Source organism: Dipodomys merriami, unplaced genomic scaffold (genome assembly GCF_024711535.1).
Source record: "Dipodomys merriami isolate MVZ:Mamm:240054 unplaced genomic scaffold, mDipMer1.0.p SCAF_2, whole genome shotgun sequence".
Lineage (NCBI taxonomy): Eukaryota > Metazoa > Chordata > Mammalia > Rodentia > Heteromyidae > Dipodomys > Dipodomys merriami.
In genome coordinates this window covers 43,869,807-43,890,731 of record NW_027203381.1, presented here as the reverse complement: position 1 = coordinate 43,890,731, position 20,925 = coordinate 43,869,807, and the positions used below count along the sequence as shown (strand labels likewise).

Sequence of the window (20,925 nt, the reverse complement as noted above, 5' to 3'; positions counted from 1 at the left end):
TGTAAGTCAGTACATTGCAGAAATACTAGTGGATACCTTACTTTCCCAAATTGTATGAAAGCTCACATCAAGTATGTTAGGGAACTGATTAGGTACCTAGCACCTTGCTTCTTGGTAAGCAGGCATCTTACAACAGATGTAGGGCAGTGTAGTATTTGTCAGGAACTTGTAAATAGTGTTTTTTGTGGGGAGCAGTAATGAGTTGCAGATCCTGCCACTTGGAAAAGTTCTTTCCTGAAAAGTATGTGGGCTGGGTACGGTGGCACATGTTTATACTCCCAGCACTCAAGAAACTGAAATAGAAGAACTGAGAATTCAAGGCCAGATTGGGCTGTATAGCAAGATGCTGCCTCAAATCCACAAACAAAGTCTATATAAACATACCTATATAAAATCTATATAAAATAAGATCTATGTAAAGATTTATATAAACCAACATAGCTGTATATTGTCAGGTATTATGTATTATAAATAATTGTACGTGCTATTCTTTTCTACAACTGGCATTTAATATACCAGCCTCACCACTAATGTAAATGATGCATTGCACTGATACATTACAGTGGTTATACACACACACACACGCACGCATGCACGCACCCCCCCACACACACACACGAATTGCACTGGTCTTGAATTCAGTCCCTAGGTGGGAAAGGGGGCTTTTGCAGTTGAGTGATGTCTGCCCCCACCCCCACCACAATAGTGGGAATAGGATCAAGGGCTTATTACATTCTAGACAAGTGCTTTACCACTGAACTACCTAGCACCTAATTTATTTTTACAAGTGACATTCTACTTAAACTCTTTTCAAAAATATTACTGATTATAGAAGGTTGAGTTCTCTTGAAGGCAAATGAAAGAGGGAATCTTTTTTTTTTTTTTTTTTTTTTTGTCATGGGGCTTGAACTCAGGGCCTGGGTGCTGTCCCTGAGCTCCTTTGCTCAAGACTAGCATTCTACCACTTTGAGCCACAGTGCCACTTGCGGTGGTTGAGTGGTTTCTTGGAGATAAGAGTCTCATGGACTTTCCTGCTTCGGCTGGCTTTGAACCACAATCCTCAAATCTCAGCCTCCTGAGTAGCTAGGATTACAGATGTGAACTACCAGCACCCAGAGGGAGTCATTCCTTAAAGCCATTGCAGTCACAAAAGAAGGTCATTTGTAGTATTTTAAACTACCCAGGGCTTTGTTTGCATTGTACCTAGAGAGTCTCTCTGACTCCCTAAAGATAGACTAGACTTGAGGCTTGAATAAAACATGGAAACATTTCACAGGATCTGTGTGTGTGTGTGTGTGTGTAAATTGTTGAACAATGTATCCTTCTGGGCAGGAAAAGGACTTTTCAAATTGGAACTATCCTGTCACAGTTTTGAGTTCAAATATACAAAACATCACCATTTTTTGAAACAAATCTAAAATATGCAAAACAATATTTCCATGCCACTGATGGAAATATTTCAGATGAACAGTAACAAAATGAAGGATCAAAACCAGACAGTCAGAAACCTCAACTTTTAACTCTCAACTACAAAAACAGGTTTGCTTTGAAAGATAAACTTAGGAACTAAGTCATGAAGCTTAAGACTTGTCATAGAGTGCATCTTTTGCCTAGAGGCTACATTCTTCATCCCTTGATCAGTATTGGCTTTTAGGACCTCACAAGTACAGGTTCTTTTGTGGTATGTAATGCAGTGGTCTGGAGCCTTTGTCCTCCTATATTCTGACACATCAGTCATCTTTTATGAAGTGTTTATTTTACGAGGGATGTTTCGTGTCAAATTCAAATGTCAATTAGTAGCCACAGTGAAATTTACTGAGTAATACTGTTAAAGTTGCTGATAAATATATTGTTATCATAAGTGATCTTTGCTCATGGTACTTAGTAAACCAGATTTATCTCTTAATACCAATTATAGATTAAAGTTAATCTTATGTTAGTAATTCAGTATTTTAGCTTTCTGCTGATTAAAGTATAACTTACAACAATATTGACAGGTATTAAATGTGGAATTTAGTAAATTTTGGTGATTGTATATATCCATGCAACTATCCTTAGCAATTGGGGAAATGTTGACTTGTATGATGAGGGCAAACTTGAAGATATAATGTAAAAGAACATCTGTGGGTTGAAGTGCTTTGTGCACAGTAACAATGAACTTTAGCAACTGTAAATCTGTCTTGACTATAGGTCAAGTTACTGAGCTCTCTGCTAACATACACATGATTATTCCTGTGTTTTAACAGATAGTCTGTATTCAGGTAGTTTGTCAGATTTGTGGAGTATCATTATTGTTTCTGACTTTGAGTTTTTCCTTTCAGAGGATCTACAAATGCTCCCTTAAAGGAAGAAGAATATAAAGAGCCTTCCCTCTTCCATTCTGGAGATCACTACCCCTTATCTGATGGAGATTGGTCCCCATTAGAGAGGTAAAAAAAAATCTTTGAAAATTCTGTTTTCTTAAAGGAAAGAGGAAGGACATAATCAATAAATTTTCTGTTATTCAATAGCAACACGCATATCTTAAATAGTAGTAGAGTTTGTGAGTGTTTGCTGAAGTTTCAATGAATATGAACTGTTTCTCTCAATAATTGTTTTGTTCCTAAATTTGATCCAACCTCTAACATTGTCATCAAGTGTAGGTCTTAGGCAGCACAGAATTTGCTCATCTACCATACTAAAATTCTAGTCACTTAGTGGCAACTGTTGACTATGTCTGTGAAAAAACATGTCATAATGTTTGTTCTGTTCTCAAATCTTCATGTATTAGCTGCTGCTTTGTCTGGGTTTTGATACTGTAGTTGAACATGGAGCCAGATAGCTGTTAATTTAAACTACCTTTTGTGCATTTCTTCCCTTATAAAAATGCCTTTCTCATTAAGGTCCAGAGAGAAAAGCAAAGGAAAGAATGGATATAATAGTATTTACTGAGGACCTAATAAATCCTCAGTAAACATTAGTTGGCAAAACTCAAATGGAAGAAGTAACTGGTGTTCCCTTCAATAGCATGTATTTTTTTTTTCTGTTTCTCTGTCATGCTCCCAAAACTAAAGGCTTTGCTCTTCTTTGTCCTTGTGTTTGCAGCACCTATTCCCAGGCCCTATGTCCTAAGAGTGATTCTGAATTGGAGGTGAAACCTGCCGAGAGTCTGCTCAGATCTGAGTCACACATGGAATGGACGTGGGGTGGATTTCCAGAGTCCACTAAGGTATTAGGTTTACCCTGTAGCCTGTGGATGTGTCTGATTAAGACCAATGGAGTCTCCCATCACTAAGTAAAAGAAGCAGCTTCTAATTTCACAGACCGTAGTACTCACACTATCGTGCGCCCTCCTGTGGTCCTAATTCAAAACGAAGTTAAAATGTTGGTAATTTGTATTTCTAACAGAAGCAACACAGCAGTACTTTTTGTTTCTCATTAGCAAATAATGTTGATTGCTAATTACTGTAAGAAAATTCTGTATGCACCAAAAATAAATTTACCATCCTGAATTTTTAAATTATATAAAGATTGTATTTCTTGAAAGGAAAAAAATGTTTAGATTCTCTTATTGAATTTAGTTAAGACATACAAACTGCTTATTTTTTTTTTTATCTGGTTTGGATTTCCTACTTTTGTTTTGTTTTTTTTTTATTTTGGTTGGTTGTGGGGCCTGAACTGGGCCTGGGCACTGTCCTTTAGCTCTTCAGCTCAAGGCTAGCGCTCTACCACTTGAGCCACAGCGCCACTTCCTGGACTTCCTACTTTGTTTTAACAGATCCTTGTTAAATTTTATGTGCCTTGTTTCCCTCAAAACGAATATTTTCTACCTCTTGACATCTAAAAATTGTCATATTTCTAGTCTTTAATATTTAATTCTTCATAATAGAACAGTTATATCACATCATTGAACAAATTGAAATTATTCTTGCCAATTAGGAACTGTTTCACTTGAAATAGGTTAATGAAATGAACATGTTTACTAGCTTAAGTGTCATAAATACCTTTTGAAATCAGTTTAATTTTTAAACAATTTAACGTTTGTAGGTCAGCAAAAGAGAAAGATACGACTATCATCCACGAACAGCTACAATTACACCTTCAGAAAATACCCATTTTCGGGTAATTCCCAGTGAAGACAGTCTCGTAAGAGAAGTTGAAAAGGATGCTAATGTGGAAGACACTGTGTGTACCATAGTGAAACCCAAACCCAGAGCTTTATGTAAGCAGATGAGTGATACAAATGCAGAACTTCTCCAGTCTCCTCTTGAGACACCTCGGATTTCATCTATGTTAGATGCAGACCACCTTCCTAGCCCATCCCTACCAGAGGCTCCCTCGGAACCCAAGCCAGCAGCTAAAGTAGACTCACCATCAAAGAAGAAAGGTAGTAATTGTTTAATTAGTGGTGAAGTACTTGGATGGTAAATTCTTTCAGTGTTTATATATGAGATTGCTACCTTTATATTTCTCAGTCAAGACCCATTCTGCATTTTGTTATGATTCTTAGTGTCTTCACATTTAATCTTTCAAGTTCCAGTGGAGTAGTATGCTTAACTTCCTGACTACTATCTCCTGTCACTTAGGCCGTCTTTGGAAATATTTATTAAGAAAGTAAATGAATCAGTTCTCATGAGTTAATAAATATAACTACAGTACCATTACCATCTTGAAGAATTCAGATTTCCTCAAATGTGATAAGTGTATTTTTAATCTTTTTATCAATTCCTTTCATCAGTTTATTTTTAATAAGTTTTTTATTGTAAAAATACTGTACAGAAGTATGTTCACAAATAAAATAAAATTAAATTTAAAAAAAATACTGTACAGAGGGGTTACAGTTACATGAGCAAGGTAATGAGTACATTTCTTATCGAGCATTGTAACCTCCTCCTTTGTTTTTCCCCTACCATCCCTTCCCTTCCACTTTCACAACTACCTCCCACCCCCCACCTCTGCCTGCCTAAATTGTAAAGTTCGTTTTTCAACATAGTGTCTTATACATCTCATTGTTACAATGGGTCAACCTGTATCCCTATTTAAACATTGTGTTTTTTCCCTTCCCCTCCCCAAATTAGACCGACATCAAATACAGTGAAAACAGGGGTTCTACTGTGGGGGAAGAACATACAAAGCAACAAAAAAAATCACATAGTACATTATAAATAAGTTAGAAACAATAGCAAGAAAAAAACCACTTATGTCCATATCTTGGGACATACTATGCTAGTTATTTGCAATAATTAGTATATGTCTGGGACAAGCAGAAAAGGTCAAAAGCTATGTACATATGACCAGATAAGATGATATTAAGCGAACCGTTTTCTTTAGTTAGTTGTACAAAGGAGTTGCCATTTAACAAAGCAGCTTATGAATACAATATATCTTAATCAATGTCGCCCCTTTTAACATTCTCACTCAGCCTTCCCTAGCCATCCTGTCCCTTACTTTTCTTAATTTTGTAGGATATACATTGGATGCTTCTCTGCATTTCCCCCTCTTCACTGCATTCCTCTACTTCAATTTTCCAAGTCTTTCCATTTCCTAACAAATGTCATTCTTTCTTCTTTTAATTTAAATTTTATGGTAAAAGTGATGTACAGAAAAGTTACAGTTACCTAAGTAAGGGTAGTACATACATTTCTTTTTGAATGGTGTTACTTCCTCTCATTTTTTTCCACTTTTTCCCCTATAACCCTCCTCACCCCCAAGTTGTAAAGTTCATTTCTAACATAGTGTATAGTGAGATAGTGAGTATCAGTGTTGAATTGATTCACCTTTTGTTCCACTGTTTGTGATTCCATTACCTTCCCCAAATCAAAGCAAAGGGTACAGAAATCATCAGTTTATTTTTAAAGAACTCTTACCTAACCTCCCTTGTCTCTCCCTCTCACGTACCTTTACTCCTCTCTCCTTACTATCCTCCTTTGTAATGGAATTTTTAAAAGAGTTCATCCAATGTCATCTTACATTCCAGATACATCTGATTGTTTTGCTAAAGTGAAATGCTCATATTTTCTTAACTGGCAATTAGCTTTCATACCATTGTCAATAGAAATATATGTACCATGTATGTAATTTTGAATCTTCTAATGGCTACTTTTGAAAAGTATAATTAGGTTTGGGTTTATTAGGCTATATTCTACCCAAAGCAATAAATAAAACCTAAAATTCTAGAATTTTAATATGTAATGAATGTAAAATTGAGATTTTTTTTAAAATTATAGAAAATCATGCTTTTATACTTTCTTACATTTAAAATTTATATTTCAGATCATTTTTACTGCATTTCACATAATTTAAACAAGTGACAATTTAAGTGCGCAATAGCCACTTGTGCCTGGAAGTTTCCGTAATGGAAAGTATATACAAGTAGTCTCAAGTTTGGTCATGTTTATCATATCCTTAATTTTTTAAACTTTCATCATTAAATATAAAGTAGGTGCTAGAATTATTATTGAACACTTGGTTCATTGGCTTGGATGGTAATCAACAAGATAAACAGTTGACACCTTTTAAATATAAACCTTTATTCAAATCATGGTATATCCTATTTGGAAACCTTTATTTTTCTTCCAGAATTATAAATGAAAAACAACACAATTGTTTACTTCTGTTATGTTTTTTCTATAAAAATAGGTGTCCACAAGAGAAGCCAGCACCAGGGTCCTGATGATATTTACCTTGATGACTTAAAGGTTCTAGAACCTGAAGTTGCAGCTCTCTATTTCCCTAAAAGGTAGTGTATGCTTTCTGTTCTGGGTGAGCAGCTCCAAAATACTGCAGTTATTTTGTCTTAGGAAAAGGTGTAAAGATAAATCTGATTATTCAGGATTTAGAAAAATCATAAATGTTATTTTTAGTATGATGACTTAATAGCTATTTATGATAAGACTCAGCACAGTAGTTTAATTTTGTTTTTAGGATTTATCTCAAGTATACTTCATTTGAAATAATCAGGGTTTTTCGAGGTGAGAAATTGAAACTGCTTTGTTTTCTTCTACTAGAAAAATTAAAATGTAAGCTGTCTTAATTTCCTAGTCCTTGGTTATTTATACTGGCATCCTTATAACAGATTTCTTAAATTCTCTTTTTAAAAAAATGAAAAGTGAGGGGCTGGGAAGGTGGCTCAGTGGTAGAGTGCTTGCCTTGCATACATGAGGCCCTGGGTTCGATTCCTCAGCACCACATAAGCAAAAAAAGCCGGAAGTGGTGCTGTGGCTCAAGTGGTAGAGTGCTAGCCTTGATCTGAAGAGCAGAGGGACAGTGTCCAGTCCCAGAGTTCAGGCCCCACGACTGACATAATAAACAAGTGAAGAGTGTCAAATGATAGGACCTTTGTATACTCTATTATAATTTAATTGGTTAGAGCTACTTCCTATTTACTAAGCTGTAGCTTACCAACTATTTCCTGAAATAGTGTCATAAGATGGACTCTTAATGTGCTAAGTATATGTTTTATTGTAATATTATCTTCACTATTAAATGGCCAGTATTTGTAATTATTTTGCCAGTATTTGTAATTATAGCTAAATTTGAGTACAAGTCCTGTCCTGTCACTCCTGTGGATTTGGTATCACACTGAGTCAGATGGCATGTCTCATGTTCAGATATTGTTACTGGTTGGAAGACACCTGCTATAACTGATGAATCTCAACATCACAGTGAATTTCCACAATCAAAGTTTATTTTTTGCTCTTGCAGATCTTTCCAGTCCCTTCCTTGGTGACATGCCTGCATACAGGTCCCTTCTAATTTGAGACTCTGCTCTCCTCAGGGCCTTGAAGTCCAATATTCAGTAAAAATAACAAAGACCTTGCTGGAAGGGTGTACCTTATACCCAGCACTAGCTCAGTCACGTGGCCATGCCCAACTACAGAAGGGGCCACCCATGTGCCTAATAAAAATAGCACCCATGGGTGTTAAAAGAACATGTAGCTACCTTCTCCTCTTTTACCACCCACCTTTCTTCCCTAACTCCACTTACACAAGTTTTCTGCATTATCATTAATCATTTTCTGCATTATCAACAGGACTGGCTTTTTGCCATGTCAGAACAAACTCTCAACCCATGATACTTAATTTTGGGCATAAGAATGCATTGCTACTAATTCTATAAATCTAAACTCATTAGTTCAAATGTAAAAAAAAAAAACAGTTTGAAGCTGTTTTCTGCTTAAAACATATCTATACTTTGCTGCCTGCTATCTATTATTCAGCTTTGTTTTCAAAAGGACACATCTAATAGATCTCATTTTTTTAACTCAAACATTAAAAAAAATGGTTTCTTGTCTGAAATATAGCTCAGTAGTACACTGCTTATATGAAGCCCTAGGTTCAACACCCCAGTAACTTAAAAAAAATTGTAGAAAAAGTTCTGGGGCAATTTCTCAAGTGTAATATTAAATACTTACTTTGAGGTGCAAAATAAGAAACATTGGCATTTCCTTGTTCTTTTTCTCTCAGACTTACTATGTTTCATTACAAAAGGTATTGTTGTCACCTTCTATAATTTGAATTCTGTTCCTTAACTACCAAAAGAAAAACACTGAATAACTCATCTTTAGTTCTGGCCCTTAGTTCTGACCATTCTAAATGGATGTAGTCTCTTGAGGGTTTTCTGGGAGGAGGGGGAGTTGTTTGTATAGATGATTTAGCAAAGCCTTATTTTTAAAGAATACAGCCTTGTATTACAGTAATTTTGTACAGGATGTGTATAATACCATTTTTTTCTAGGAAGTTAGGATCAAAAGGTTTCTAAATGTTAGATTCTTTTTTAACTACCCTGTCATTTTTACCATGGAATAGTGATTAATGATTAAAACTTGTATCCTTTCATTAAAACTAAAAAGACTACATTTAAATGTTTGTATTATTATGAATGGCTGTGGCGATTTTGTGACGTATTTACTATATTCACAGTTAATTATTCAGGACAATTTAGTTTCTTGCTAATGTTGCTTATGATGTGCTTCTAAATATTATCTTTAAAAAGTTAGGTCTTGGGGCTGGGAAGGTAGCTCAGTGGTAGAGCACTTGCCTTGCATGCACGAGGCTCTGCGTTTGATTCCTCAGCACCACATAAGCAAAAAGAAAAAAAGCCAGAAGTGGCGCTGTGGCTCAAGTGGTAGAGCGCTAGGCTTGAGCTGAAGAGCTGAGGGACAGCGCCCAGGCCCAGAGTTCAGGCCCCACGACCGGACCCAAAAAAAAAAAAAAAAGTTAGGTCATTATTATCTGTCCATTCTTTCTTAAGGGATGTTTGCTGTTTGCTTTGAGTCCCCCAGCAAATCATGTAGTAAGCTAGAAACATAAGAGTTTATAATAAAACATATTTTTCAACCTTTTCTTTCCCCTGCTGCAGTGAAACAGACCCAGGCTCTCGTCAGTGGCCTGAATCTGACACACTCTCTGGCTCCCAGTCACCTCAGTCTGTGGGCAGTGCTGCGGCAGACAGCGGCACCGAATGCCTCTCGGACTCTGCCATGGACTTGCCGGATGTCACCCTCTCCCTTTGTGGGGGCCTCAGTGAGAACGGAGAAATTTCTAAAGGTATCCTGGCTGGACAGTCATGCCATGTTCACACTGTGTCGTTATGTGATTTCAAACTTGCCTTTACCCAATTCAGGGTGTTTAAGTTCCTGCCTGATACTCTCATAAAATCAGTAATCTTCTAATAATTAGACTTTTAGACCACGTTTTGGTGAGGACAGTACCTTGAAGGCTCTGATTTCAAATGAAGAAATAGAATTCTGCTGGCCTGTTGGCTAAGCAGTCAAGTCAGACTTCACCGTGTTGATCTTTTCATCTGCAAAGTTGGAATATTTGTGTGACTGGGACCAGCTGCTTTCCTGGAAATTACTGGGCTTAAACCTGATGATAAGGTTCCAAAGTGGTATAAAATTGATTGTCCACTGAGTAAATGGTCTTTCTAGCAAAAAGTATAGAAGTCCACTTGAGAGTTAACACAAGGTAAATAAAGCTTGCAACAGAATAAGGAAGGAGCTTAAGCAGAGGTGGTCAGATAGCTAAAGTATAGATGTAATGGAGCACCTGTGTGTGGGTGAGTCTCACATTCCTTAGCCTTTTTAATTTACCTTTATTTTAAACTAAACCTTTAATCATTTCTTATTTTGGCTGATGGCCCATGATTTTCCTCTAAGAAAGGTTTTCTTTTCATAACTGCTACCATCATTTTCACATCATCCTATGTCTTCTCTTCCCTTCAGAGGAACTAAAGGTGTGATGTGTCAGATTGGGTGGCCAGAGCCCTAGAACTGTTTTCCTAAACTTCACCCTTTAGGGTTACTAGATACTATGCCTCTTTTTTTCCTTACCAGTACTGGTCTTGAATTCAGAGCCTGGGCACTGTCCCTGAACTACTTTTGCCCAAGGCTAGCACTCTACCACTTGATCCTCAGTGCCACTTCTGGCTCTTTCTGTTTATGTGGTACTGAGGAATCAAACCTAGGGCTTCATGCATGCTAGGCAAGCATTTTACCACTAAACCACATTCCCAGCCTTTTTATGCCTCTTTCTTTATCTCTTTATCCCATTTGTTTGCCTTCTGTCTTATTTGCTTTGTTGTTTATTTATTGTAAAGGTGATGAACAGGGGGGTTACATTTATAAAAGGTAATGAATACATTTCTATAAGACAAGAGTCTCATACCTTGAACTCATGTTTTCCAAGAAATGAAGAGTGTATTGTCAGGGCCAGGGGTATAATTTAAGTGGTAGAGCACTTGCTTATGTATGCTGGGGGTGGGGGGATGAAGTGTGATATTTTGCCTCGATAAATACAAAAATGTTAGGGTTTGATTTAGTTTTTTGTATGTTTAAGAAGTGCTTAATTTAGGGCAGAGATGTGGCTCAAATGACAGTGATTAGTAAGTGCAAAACCCAGAGTTCAAACCCCATTACCACCAAGGGGGGGAGGGATGTGAGCAACTGAGCCTACATTTTTTTTTTGTAGTGCTGAGCTTTGAACTCAGGGCCTTGTGCTTGCTAGTCAGATGCTGTACTACTTGAGGCAGCCCTCAGCCTACAATTCTAGTGATTCAGAATATTATAATTATCTCTAACCAAATTGATCATTACTATTTTATATTGCAGAAAAATTTATGGAGCATATCATTACTTACCATGAATTTGCAGAAAACCCTGGACTTATAGACAATCCTAACCTTGTAATACGGATATATAACCGGTAAATGTTCTTGCCTGATCATTGTTGAATATAAGGGATTTTTTTTAAAATAAGGTGCTATTTTTAAGTATAAAAATTTGTCTTCTCATATAAAGGAGCCAATTCTGAATGACTTTTAAGTGAAAATGAAGCCTCAAGTTATTTAATAAGACATTGAAATACTACTCTTTTGTTTATGCTTCTGTTATCAGAGAGGTTTTTGGCTTGAAGCAGAGTTTTCAAAATGAAAATTTAGGTGTTGATTTGGGGGGAAAAAAAAACAGTCCTGAGACTTAAACTCAGGTCCTGCACACTATTCCTGAGCTTGTTTTGCTTAAGGCTAGTGCTCTACCACTTGAGCCACAGCTCTACTTCCAAGGCTTTTTGGTGGTTACTTGGAGACAAGACTCCCACAGACTTTCTTCCCTGAGCTGGCTTCAAACTAGGATCCTCAGAGCTCAGTTACCTTAGTACTAGAATTAAAGATATAAGCCACCAGCACCTAGCTTGGTCATTTTTTTATTGAAAAGAGTAAACAAATCATTCTTTCTGCATTTCCTGTATTCCTTCACATCCTCCCAACCCTGCTTCACTTCTCTCCCACACTATCCTTGTGTAATAATTTTGAATAATTTTTGTTTCTCACAGTTACTATAACTGGGCTTTGGCTGCTCCCATGATCCTTAGTTTGCAAGTATTCCAGAAGAGTTTGCCTAAGGTGAGTGATTGACATTTGAGAGGTAGTACACCAGCCTAGAGCAAAAAAGCTCAAGGATAGCACCCAGGCCCTGAGTACAGAATATAGTACTTGATTTTTTTTTAAGCTGGGTACTATCCAGTATTTTGTCTGAGCTCAATATTTAATATAAAGAATTCAACTCACTGTACATACTTATTTAAATTGTCCCATACCAAAAATCTAGTCTATTAGCTGAGCGGAAACTCTTCCCTTTCACGTTCATTAAATATCTATACCAGTTTAGGGTGGTATATAACAATTCAAAGGTTTAGGCTGGGAGGATGCTCAGTGGTAGAGTGCTTGTCTAACATGCATGAGGCCTTCAATACCAGCACCATAGAAGAGCTCAGAGATTTTACTAATTTTAAGTGAAAAATTGAATGAATGAAAGAAGTTTGTCTTCTCATTAATATGGGAAGAAGCAGCAAGAAAATTGCTATAGTTACAACAGAAGCATGACCATTAGTGTAGTTGTATCAGATTGTGGCTTACATCTTCCAAGTAGAAGCCCAAACCTCAAGATGTGTAATCTATCCACCAAGAAGAAATCATCTGCCTACCCTAAAGGACCTATCTAGCCAGACTACCAGACTCATACCATAGAGCTTCCATGACCTTTGCTGCCACCAAAGTAGGATGTTGTCCTTTCATTCTTACTGAAAACACTGTCAGAATTGGGAGGTGAAGAATTGAGTACTTTACAACAAATAGATCACCCATACTGACCCAAGTTGGTTGATTTCCAGGCTACAGTTGAGTCCTGGGTTAAAGACAAGATGCCAAAGAAATCTGGTCGCTGGTGGTTTTGGCGTAAGAGAGAAAGCATGACCAAGCAGGTAACAAACCTTGCTATGGACTAAAAATAAGTGAATCATTCAGTCAAACAACTTGTTAGCCACATACAAGAAAATGGGCTGTGTATGGTCTGGGCTTTTTTAAGATGATAGAAAATTTTTATTAGAAAAGAAATATAGCAGAGAAAGCACATGGCATAGACATGCCATGGGTAGACAACAGTTCAGCCTATATCTGCTACTGCTATCTTCTACGTGGTATGAGAGAGAGAGAGAGAGAGTGGGGGGGGTTGTGGGGGTTGTGGGGGTTGAACTCTGGGCCTGGGTGCTCACCCTGTACTTTTCAGTTCAAGGTGAGCAGAGCGCTCTACCACTTGAGCCACAGTGCCACTTCCAGTTTTCTGGTGGTTAATTGGAGATAAGAGTCTCATGTACTTTCCTGCCCAGGCTGGCTTTGAACCGAGATCATCAGATCTCAGCCTCCTGAGTAGCTAGGATTACAGGCTTGAGCCACTGGCACCTGACTTTAACAGCATTTAAGCAGGTACTGTTCTAGGTAGTTTCATATCTCAGCTTTCTACAGCTCAACCCCAAAGACATTTGAATTGCCATTTTACAGTAATGAAGCTTGGGCTCATAGAAATAATAGAGCTCTATAAAGTCATATAACTGGTGAGGGATGGAGCTGGGGATGACCTTGACACTAGCAACCTATGCTCTTTCCTCTTCCTTGCTTTACCTTTCAGATAAAAGCAAAAATTTATAGTTCTCTACCGTTCCACATGCAAATAACTAGAATCTGCTCTTTAAATGAAGTGTCAGTAGATCAGGCTTATCCAGAGAACAGTATTACTCAAATAGATCAAGTAGATTCAAGCCTTCTGAAAAAGACTACTCTGTGAGTTTCACATATCAGATTAGTGTTGCCAAAGCCAAGTTCATGTCCACATCGTGTTCTGCTTTTTCCTGCCCTTGTGCAGATGCTGAATAACTCCCAGAAGGAGCAGGCAGCATTTATCACTTCTGTTATGATGTTCCAATGTCTCTTCCAGGGACCTTACTTGTATTACACTTTATGACTGAAATGGTGCTCTTCTAGTATGTCTTAACTAGCTTTGTAATGATCATTTTTTGTATGACAACACTTCTGTCTCAAGTTGCTGCTATACCCTTTGGGTCAAAGTAGACAGAGTGTGTTTCTTAAGTCTTTGTAAGTTCAGAAGGTTTTATTTTTCCTAGAGAGGGAAGCTGGTAAGTTTGGCTTATCCATCGGGTAAACATTTCATATTGCCATTATCTTTTTTTTTTTTTTTTTTTTAGCTGCCAGAGGCCAAGGAAGGAAAATCGGAGATGCCACCAACCAGTGAGCTGCAATCAAGTACTAAGGAGCCAGCCAGTGCCAGGTGAGGCCCTAACCATGGCTCAGAGTACTTGGGCTGATCTTGAATGTTTTGTTTAATTTTAAGTGACAAACATCTTTTTCCTATATCAGATGGACAGTAAGTGGCTTATTAGTACCACTCACATGACAACTGCTTTAAAAAAAATATTACCAGTAAATACATCACTACTTATAAATAACCGGCCCCCATCACAGAGCCAGGGGAAGTGGTGACACGAAGGTGGAACTTGGGGGTGGACCTTAGATCTGCTAAGGGTTATTGTCCCTGGGTAGAGGGAGACATGGAAAGGAATCTGAAGAGCTGGCTGACCCAGAGATGAGTTGCTCTTGTTGTGCCCATTGTAGTTGATGCTCTCTGCTTTAGTTCTCTTTCACTTGCTAACTTTCTTTTAGTAATCCAAGCCCAAAGGCTGGTTATTTTAATGCAATTGTTCATAATAGTATGGAGAAGTGGTTCATTAAAATTCTGAAGAAAATTCTTACAGCTTTGTTCTTAATTTTGTCAAATTCAAACTGTTGTATTTACCTTCTTTAAAAATAACATTTTAAGCTGGGCACCAGTGGCTCGTGCCTGTAATTCTAGCTATTCAAGAGGCTGAGATCGGAGGATCACTGTTCAAAGCCAGCCCGGGCAGGAAAGCCTGTGAGGCTCTTATCTCCAATAAACCACTAGAAAACCGGAAGTGGCTCAAGCAGTAGAGCGTTCGTCTTGAGCTGAAGAGCTGTGGGTTAGCGCCCAAGCCCAGAGTTCAAGCCCCCATGACCAACAACAACCAAAAAAATGTGTTATATACCTTGATCATCTTTTTCTCCTGAAACATTTTTTTAAACATTCAAGTTGGTTAGAAACCTTTGCCTGTTTGCTTATTCCTTTGGGCCCAGCCAGCTTACAGAGCATTTGTCTGCGAAGTTCTGCTCTCCCAGCTGGTGGCAGGGCTGCTTGATAGAGATAATCATGGGGAAATGAGTGAGCACATTTTGTAAAATTCCCTTTAATTCTCTTCATTAATATGATTCCATCCACAATAGCGTACACAAGGTCAGATATGCAAGACAAATAGTTGGCAGGATTCTAAAGAGTGTACAACTAGATTTTAAATAAAATAGAATCTCTATTGGAAAGAGAATTAGGTTATACTTTATATAAGTCCAAGAAAGACCTTAGTATTGGTCTGTCCTAAGTTAAAATTAAGAATGTCTTTACCTTCATATGAGGAGTATATGAGATGAAACATTAGCTTTTAATTAGCCCAGCATAGGCTGGGCTAGAGTCATGGTTCAAATGATACAGCCCTTGCTTAGCAAGTACAAACCCCTAAGTTCAAATCCTGTATTATCTCCCCAGGAAAATTGACATAAACAGTATTTTCTTTTATTTGTACTAATTGAAATACCCTTGTCAACAAGAGTAGGTGGACACTTGGGCATAGCAGAATGTAACAGGTCAAGACCAAAATAACTAGTTGTATGGCAATAAGGACATGAAGAGGAGGTGATCTCATTAGTTCAGGATATGCATAAGAAACTGGATATGGGAGAATTAGAGAAGAACCAACTCTTTCATCGTAGAGAGGGTGAGGATACCTTTATTGCTTTTTCCTTTTTGCTTTTTTGTTTGGATGGTTGGTTTTTGATTTTTGGTTTCTGGTTAGACAAGTTCTCAATATGTAGCGTAGGCTGGCCTTAAACTTAGAATCCTCCTGTCTCATCCTCTCAATGTGGATTATTAGCATGTGTCACTTTTTTTTTTATTGTACCTAAATTAAAAACTTATTGCCACACACTGGTGATTCATGCCTGTAAACCTAGCTACAGTATTCAGGAGGAAATGAGATCTGGGAATCACAGTTCGAAGCCTGCATGAGCCATAGACACTTGGCTCCCTGTTGTCTCTTAGTAACATGGTTTGATGTTGAATAGGCCGGCCGAGGATGACACATCCAGTGACGAGGGATCACAGGAGCTGGAAGAAACAATCAAAATGGATACTCTCCCCACAGAGACCCTGAGTCATAGCAGCATGACTTCATATAAGAAGTCTCTCCGACTCTCCTCAGACCAGATTGTGAGTCTCATTTGATCCCTATGGATCCAGTAGGCTTTATTATAAATAATTGCCAATCTCAACTGTACACAGTATACATGGTGTGTGGTCACGTAAATGCTCACCTAGAATGCAAACCCCTGCTCCTCATGATTCATTCCAGCCATTTAGATCACCTGAACATGGGTTTTGATCCAACCCAGACCTGCTCTTCAGTCTATAGACGTAAACTAAGGAATTAATCTTAAAAAAAAATATTTTCCCTAGTTCCTGATTTTGGCTTTCTTGGTCACAGCTGAACCTCTTGAGTTATACCTCCAGCCCAGCTTTTTTTTTTAATACTTTTTTATTGTAAAAATACTATACAGAGGGATTACAGTTACATGAGAAAGTAGTAAGTACATTTTTTATTGAGCATTGTTGCCTCCTCCTTTGTTTTTCCCCTATCATCCCTTCCTTCCCCAACTACTACCCCCACTCTCACAGCCAAAGTTGTAAAGTTCGTTTTCATCGTAGTGTCTTGTACATTTCATTGTTATAATGGGTCAGCCTGTATCCCTATTTTTAAGCATTTTGGTTTTTTCCTTTCCCCTCTCCAAATTAGAAAAATGTTTTTGATAGTTAATTGAAAAATGCAGTCTTGTAGATCTTTCTGCCAGGGCTGACTTCAAACTGCCATCTTTTGGTCTCAGCCTTCCTAAGTAGATAAGGGTGACAGGCATGAGCTCTTAGTGCTTGGCTTCCCTGGTGAATCTTACATTTAAGCCAGAACTGTACTACTTGTTTTTTGGGAGTCAAGACAACAGAGAAATAACATTTTAAACATAAATTTTCCTCTCGTTTATTTCCCATCTCTCATTTATTAACCACCTCTCATTTTGACCTATTTTTGGTATGAAATGGCTTTCTTGAGCTCAGCAGGAGGTTGTAGACAGAGCTGTTTTAGGGAGGTTAGAAAAGTCCTTGGAAGCCGATAACACTGCTCAAGCAGTGGCTTCCTCTGGACATCCATGAGCATTCTCAGTACCGAGCAGGGCTAAATGCTGATGTCAAAGAAATAGCCTTCCTTGTGTTTGTTGGTCGCCTCAAACACTATTTTATAAAATTTGAAATAGATTGTCCCAAACTGTATGTCTTCAACCAGTTTTCTCTGTTCTTATGCTTTTTACTAAAGGCAAAACTGAAGCTCCATGATGGCCCCAATGATGTTGTGTTTAGTATTACAACTCAGTATCAAGGTACTTGCCGCTGTGCAGGAACCATTTACCTGTGGAACTGGAATGACAAGATCATCATTTCCGATATCGATGGGACAATTACCAAGTAAGAATGAGCCCAGCACAGACAGCACCTAAGTAGAGGCAGTTAATGCACAGAGGGGAGGAAGTTGAGGGAAATAGCCACCCAGCTCTCAGCCATAGTGGGAGTTTTAAACCATAATATCCAAAATGTAGTACAGACAGTGTTAACCTATGAATCGAGACGGATGGATCATGCAAATCATTGATTTGCAAATCAATGCAAATCATAAAAAATAACTGGGAAAGAGTTATTCTTCAGATTCTGGTGTTCAAAGAAAATGTTGAGATTAGGGACAAAAAACAAGAATATGTAGTTGTAAGCTGTCTCTGAAAATCACCATCTGGCTTTTGAGTGACTCTACTTCTAGAAGTACCTTAATGGTGTGTGCTCTCAGGGCTGCCTGGCATTACCTGTACATGAAGAGATGATGAGATAGGCTTTGTAGAGTACCCTTGATTGCTGTCCCACCCAGTATTTATTCACAACTGATATTCAACATATGGGAAATGCTTAGCTTTGTATGTTTAATTCCTGGTATCTTTTCCTGTTTCTACCTTCTTTTCAGGTCTGATGCTTTGGGACAGATTCTCCCACAGCTGGGTAAAGACTGGACTCATCAGGGTATAGCAAAGCTCTACCACTCTATCAATGAGTAAGTATCCCTTCCCCATGTCATCTTGCTCTAGTTAGCCTGTTTTATTTTGATCATAATCTATAGAAAAATGCCATAAGTCAGGCTGGGAACTATGGCTGCAATCTCAGCTACTTGGGAGACAGAAAAGGTAGGACCGAGGTTTGAAGCCAGCTTAGGCAAAATGTAAGCAAAGATATGCTGGCCCAAACATGTAATACTAGTCACTTCTTAAGCAGAGATAGGATTGTAGTCTAAGACCAGCCACAGGCAAAAGCAAGAGACCCTATCTGAAAAACAAACTGAAGCATAAAAGCTTGGCAGAGGCTCAGACTTCAAACCCCAGTATAAATCATCAGCCCACATAAAATGTTTGTTTGTTAAAGTCCAGACAGTACTTCTCTGTCATTGTTAACAGCATGAGGTCTGTGCCTAACATTGTGTTACATGCTTTACTGCATTATCTGTTAATCTCATAATGCTGTGAGTTTTAGGTATACCTACTACAGAAGTTGTACTCCTTTAGTCTTAACAATAACCACTTTTTTATAATTAGTACTAAATAGAAACTGATATTCATTTTTGATCTATTTACTGGCATTTTTAAGTGTTATGCATACATGGAGAACAGTCGATTACTCATGCAGTTCTTTCAGGACATTCAAGGGAAAACCACTGGATCCTTTATTGGGATCCTCACACCTAGGAGCTGCATTCATTTGAAAATGTGTAGCACCGTCTTCAGCTTTAGTTGAGAATGCCATGATAGGAAATGATGGATGTCAGTTACCCAAGTGTAATTTTGTTCTATATATTATAGAATAGTTTGCATCCCACAAATTGTCCTTGTAAAGATCCCTTGTGTCTGTCCTTTATAGTGGATACTTAAAGGTGGTCCAGGATTTTCTGTCCTAGATCTTGATGCTGCGTATATTATTTCAGTACTTTTAAACTTGGCACAGTCATTAGTTGCATGGACCTCCATCAATTTTTTTTCCCCATGGGGAATGAAATCTTAATCCTAAGTAATTTCTTGCTGAGTTCAAGAATTTGACTTTCACAGTAAATGAGAGGAACATGATTTGGATGTATTAAAAGATTTTGGGGATTTTTTTTTTGTTTGACCAAAATATATACGCTAAATAGGATATGGTGTTTTCTTGTGTTTTGTTTTTAGGAATGGCTACAAGTTTTTATATTGTTCTGCCCGTGCCATCGGCATGGCTGACATGACTCGTGGCTACCTGCACTGGGTCAATGACAAGGGCACAATCTTACCCCGGGGCCCTCTGATGCTGTCCCCCAGCAGCTTATTCTCTGCCTTCCACAGGTACCTGTCCTGTTGTTACCCTAGGTTCCTTCCTCGGTGTGCGTAGGGGCCAGGCAAGGTGTAACATGTGAGGACAGACACTTGACTCTTACTGGGTTTCCAACTGCTGGGGAGCTTTAACTCAAGCTGTTTCCCCAAATCCCATCTCTCAGTCATAACACAGACTGGCAAAGGAAGAAAAACAGGGTGCCAGTTCCAAAGCATTAAGGTGGGTGGCTGTGGGCTGGGAATGTGGCTTAGTGGTAGAGTGTTTGCCTAGTGTGCATGAAGCCCTGGGTTTAATTCCTCAGTACCACATACACAGAAAAATCCAGAGGTGGCTCAAGTGGTAGAGTACTAGCCTTGAACAAAAGCAGCTGAGGGATAGTGCCCAGGCCCTGAGTTGAAGCCCTACAACTGGCAAAAAAATAAATAAAATGGATGACTGTGAGTACTAAAAGCTTTTGAAAAATGCATGCTGTTTGAATTTAGTGCTTATATTGTATATTTATCCCTCAGGGAAGTAATAGAAAAGAAACCAGAGAAGTTTAAAATTGAATGTCTCAATGACATTAAGAACCTGTTCGCTCCATCCAAGCAACCCTTCTATGCTGCCTTTGGAAACCGTCCCAATGTAAGTGTTTTCTGAGTGCCTGCTAGATTCTGATGTAAGCATTATTATGGGGAAGCAGTAGATTAGGACGTATTTCCCATGATTCTAGAGCCATTTCAAATGAAGGGGATGCTTTGCTCAGTGTGTTCTCACTTGATCTGTTCCAAAGCCCCACAGCAGTTAAGGAGATCCTATAGATACAGATCTGCCCCAGACTTTTATATGGAAGGAGCTTCTTTGTTTCTGTAACTTCAGTTCTTCTTTCTCAGGCAATTCTGCCTTATGTTCTAAACCGTGACTTTGGGTTCACCCCAAAGCCAGTGCTCTTTTTTATTAACTTTGTCCATGCTTTCTGCAATGCTACTACGTCACAGCTAAGGTAATGCTTCCAGGACCATGTTCTCAGAGATCCCTATAGCCTTCCTCCTTTGCTGCCCAAGTTTTCTGACTCCCTAGGCACTCTCTGGGTTTGGCACCATTCCTTACACTGGGTTTGTTTGAAGTTAAATTTCCAGAAGCAAAACTGCACTGTGCCCATTGCCAAATATTTTCCATAGAAAGTCTTCTGTTGGTACAATGCCTCTGGCTCACAAGGAGCCAGTGGAGCTTCTCCTGACTTCTCTCTCTCTTTTCCTCTGCAGGATGTCTATGCTTACACACAAGTTGGAGTTCCAGACTGTAGAATATTCACTGTGAACCCCAAGGGTGAACTAATACAAGAAAGGACCAAAGGAAACAAGTCATCGTAAGTGTAGTACCACTTCTTAGCCAGTGCCCTGCAGCCCAAGGCTCAACTGAGGACAGGCAGATAACAGCTGAGATCAGTGCCAGCAGATTATACCTACATATCTTTGGGCTGCTTTCTCCCCCAGAATACCTGTTTAAGGAATCTCTGGTTCTTTGAAATGTGCAAGTCTGTGTCCTGGGA

General features: G+C 38.5%; 1 protein-coding gene across 7 annotated transcripts in view; it reads left to right on the top strand.

Annotated features, from left to right (window-relative positions):
- The window catches only part of Lpin2 (lipin 2), a 97,104-nt gene that overhangs the window by 72,608 nt on the left and 3,571 nt on the right, over positions 1-20,925 (top strand). For all 7 annotated transcript variants that reach the window (XM_070029487.1, XM_070029490.1, XM_070029489.1 and 4 more), the window contains 15 exons: positions 2,322-2,429; positions 3,085-3,208; positions 4,027-4,366; positions 6,619-6,718; positions 9,341-9,528; positions 11,091-11,184; positions 11,812-11,881; positions 12,649-12,738; positions 14,017-14,099; positions 16,019-16,163; positions 17,317-17,465; positions 18,010-18,096; positions 19,253-19,405; positions 19,904-20,018; positions 20,639-20,742. In XM_070029487.1, the coding sequence (XP_069885588.1) occupies positions 2,322-2,429; positions 3,085-3,208; positions 4,027-4,366; positions 6,619-6,718; positions 9,341-9,528; positions 11,091-11,184; positions 11,812-11,881; positions 12,649-12,738; positions 14,017-14,099; positions 16,019-16,163; positions 17,317-17,465; positions 18,010-18,096; positions 19,253-19,405; positions 19,904-20,018; positions 20,639-20,742 (1,950 nt within the window). The remainder of the gene's footprint in view (positions 1-2,321; positions 2,430-3,084; positions 3,209-4,026; positions 4,367-6,618; positions 6,719-9,340; positions 9,529-11,090; positions 11,185-11,811; positions 11,882-12,648; positions 12,739-14,016; positions 14,100-16,018; positions 16,164-17,316; positions 17,466-18,009; positions 18,097-19,252; positions 19,406-19,903; positions 20,019-20,638; positions 20,743-20,925) is intronic.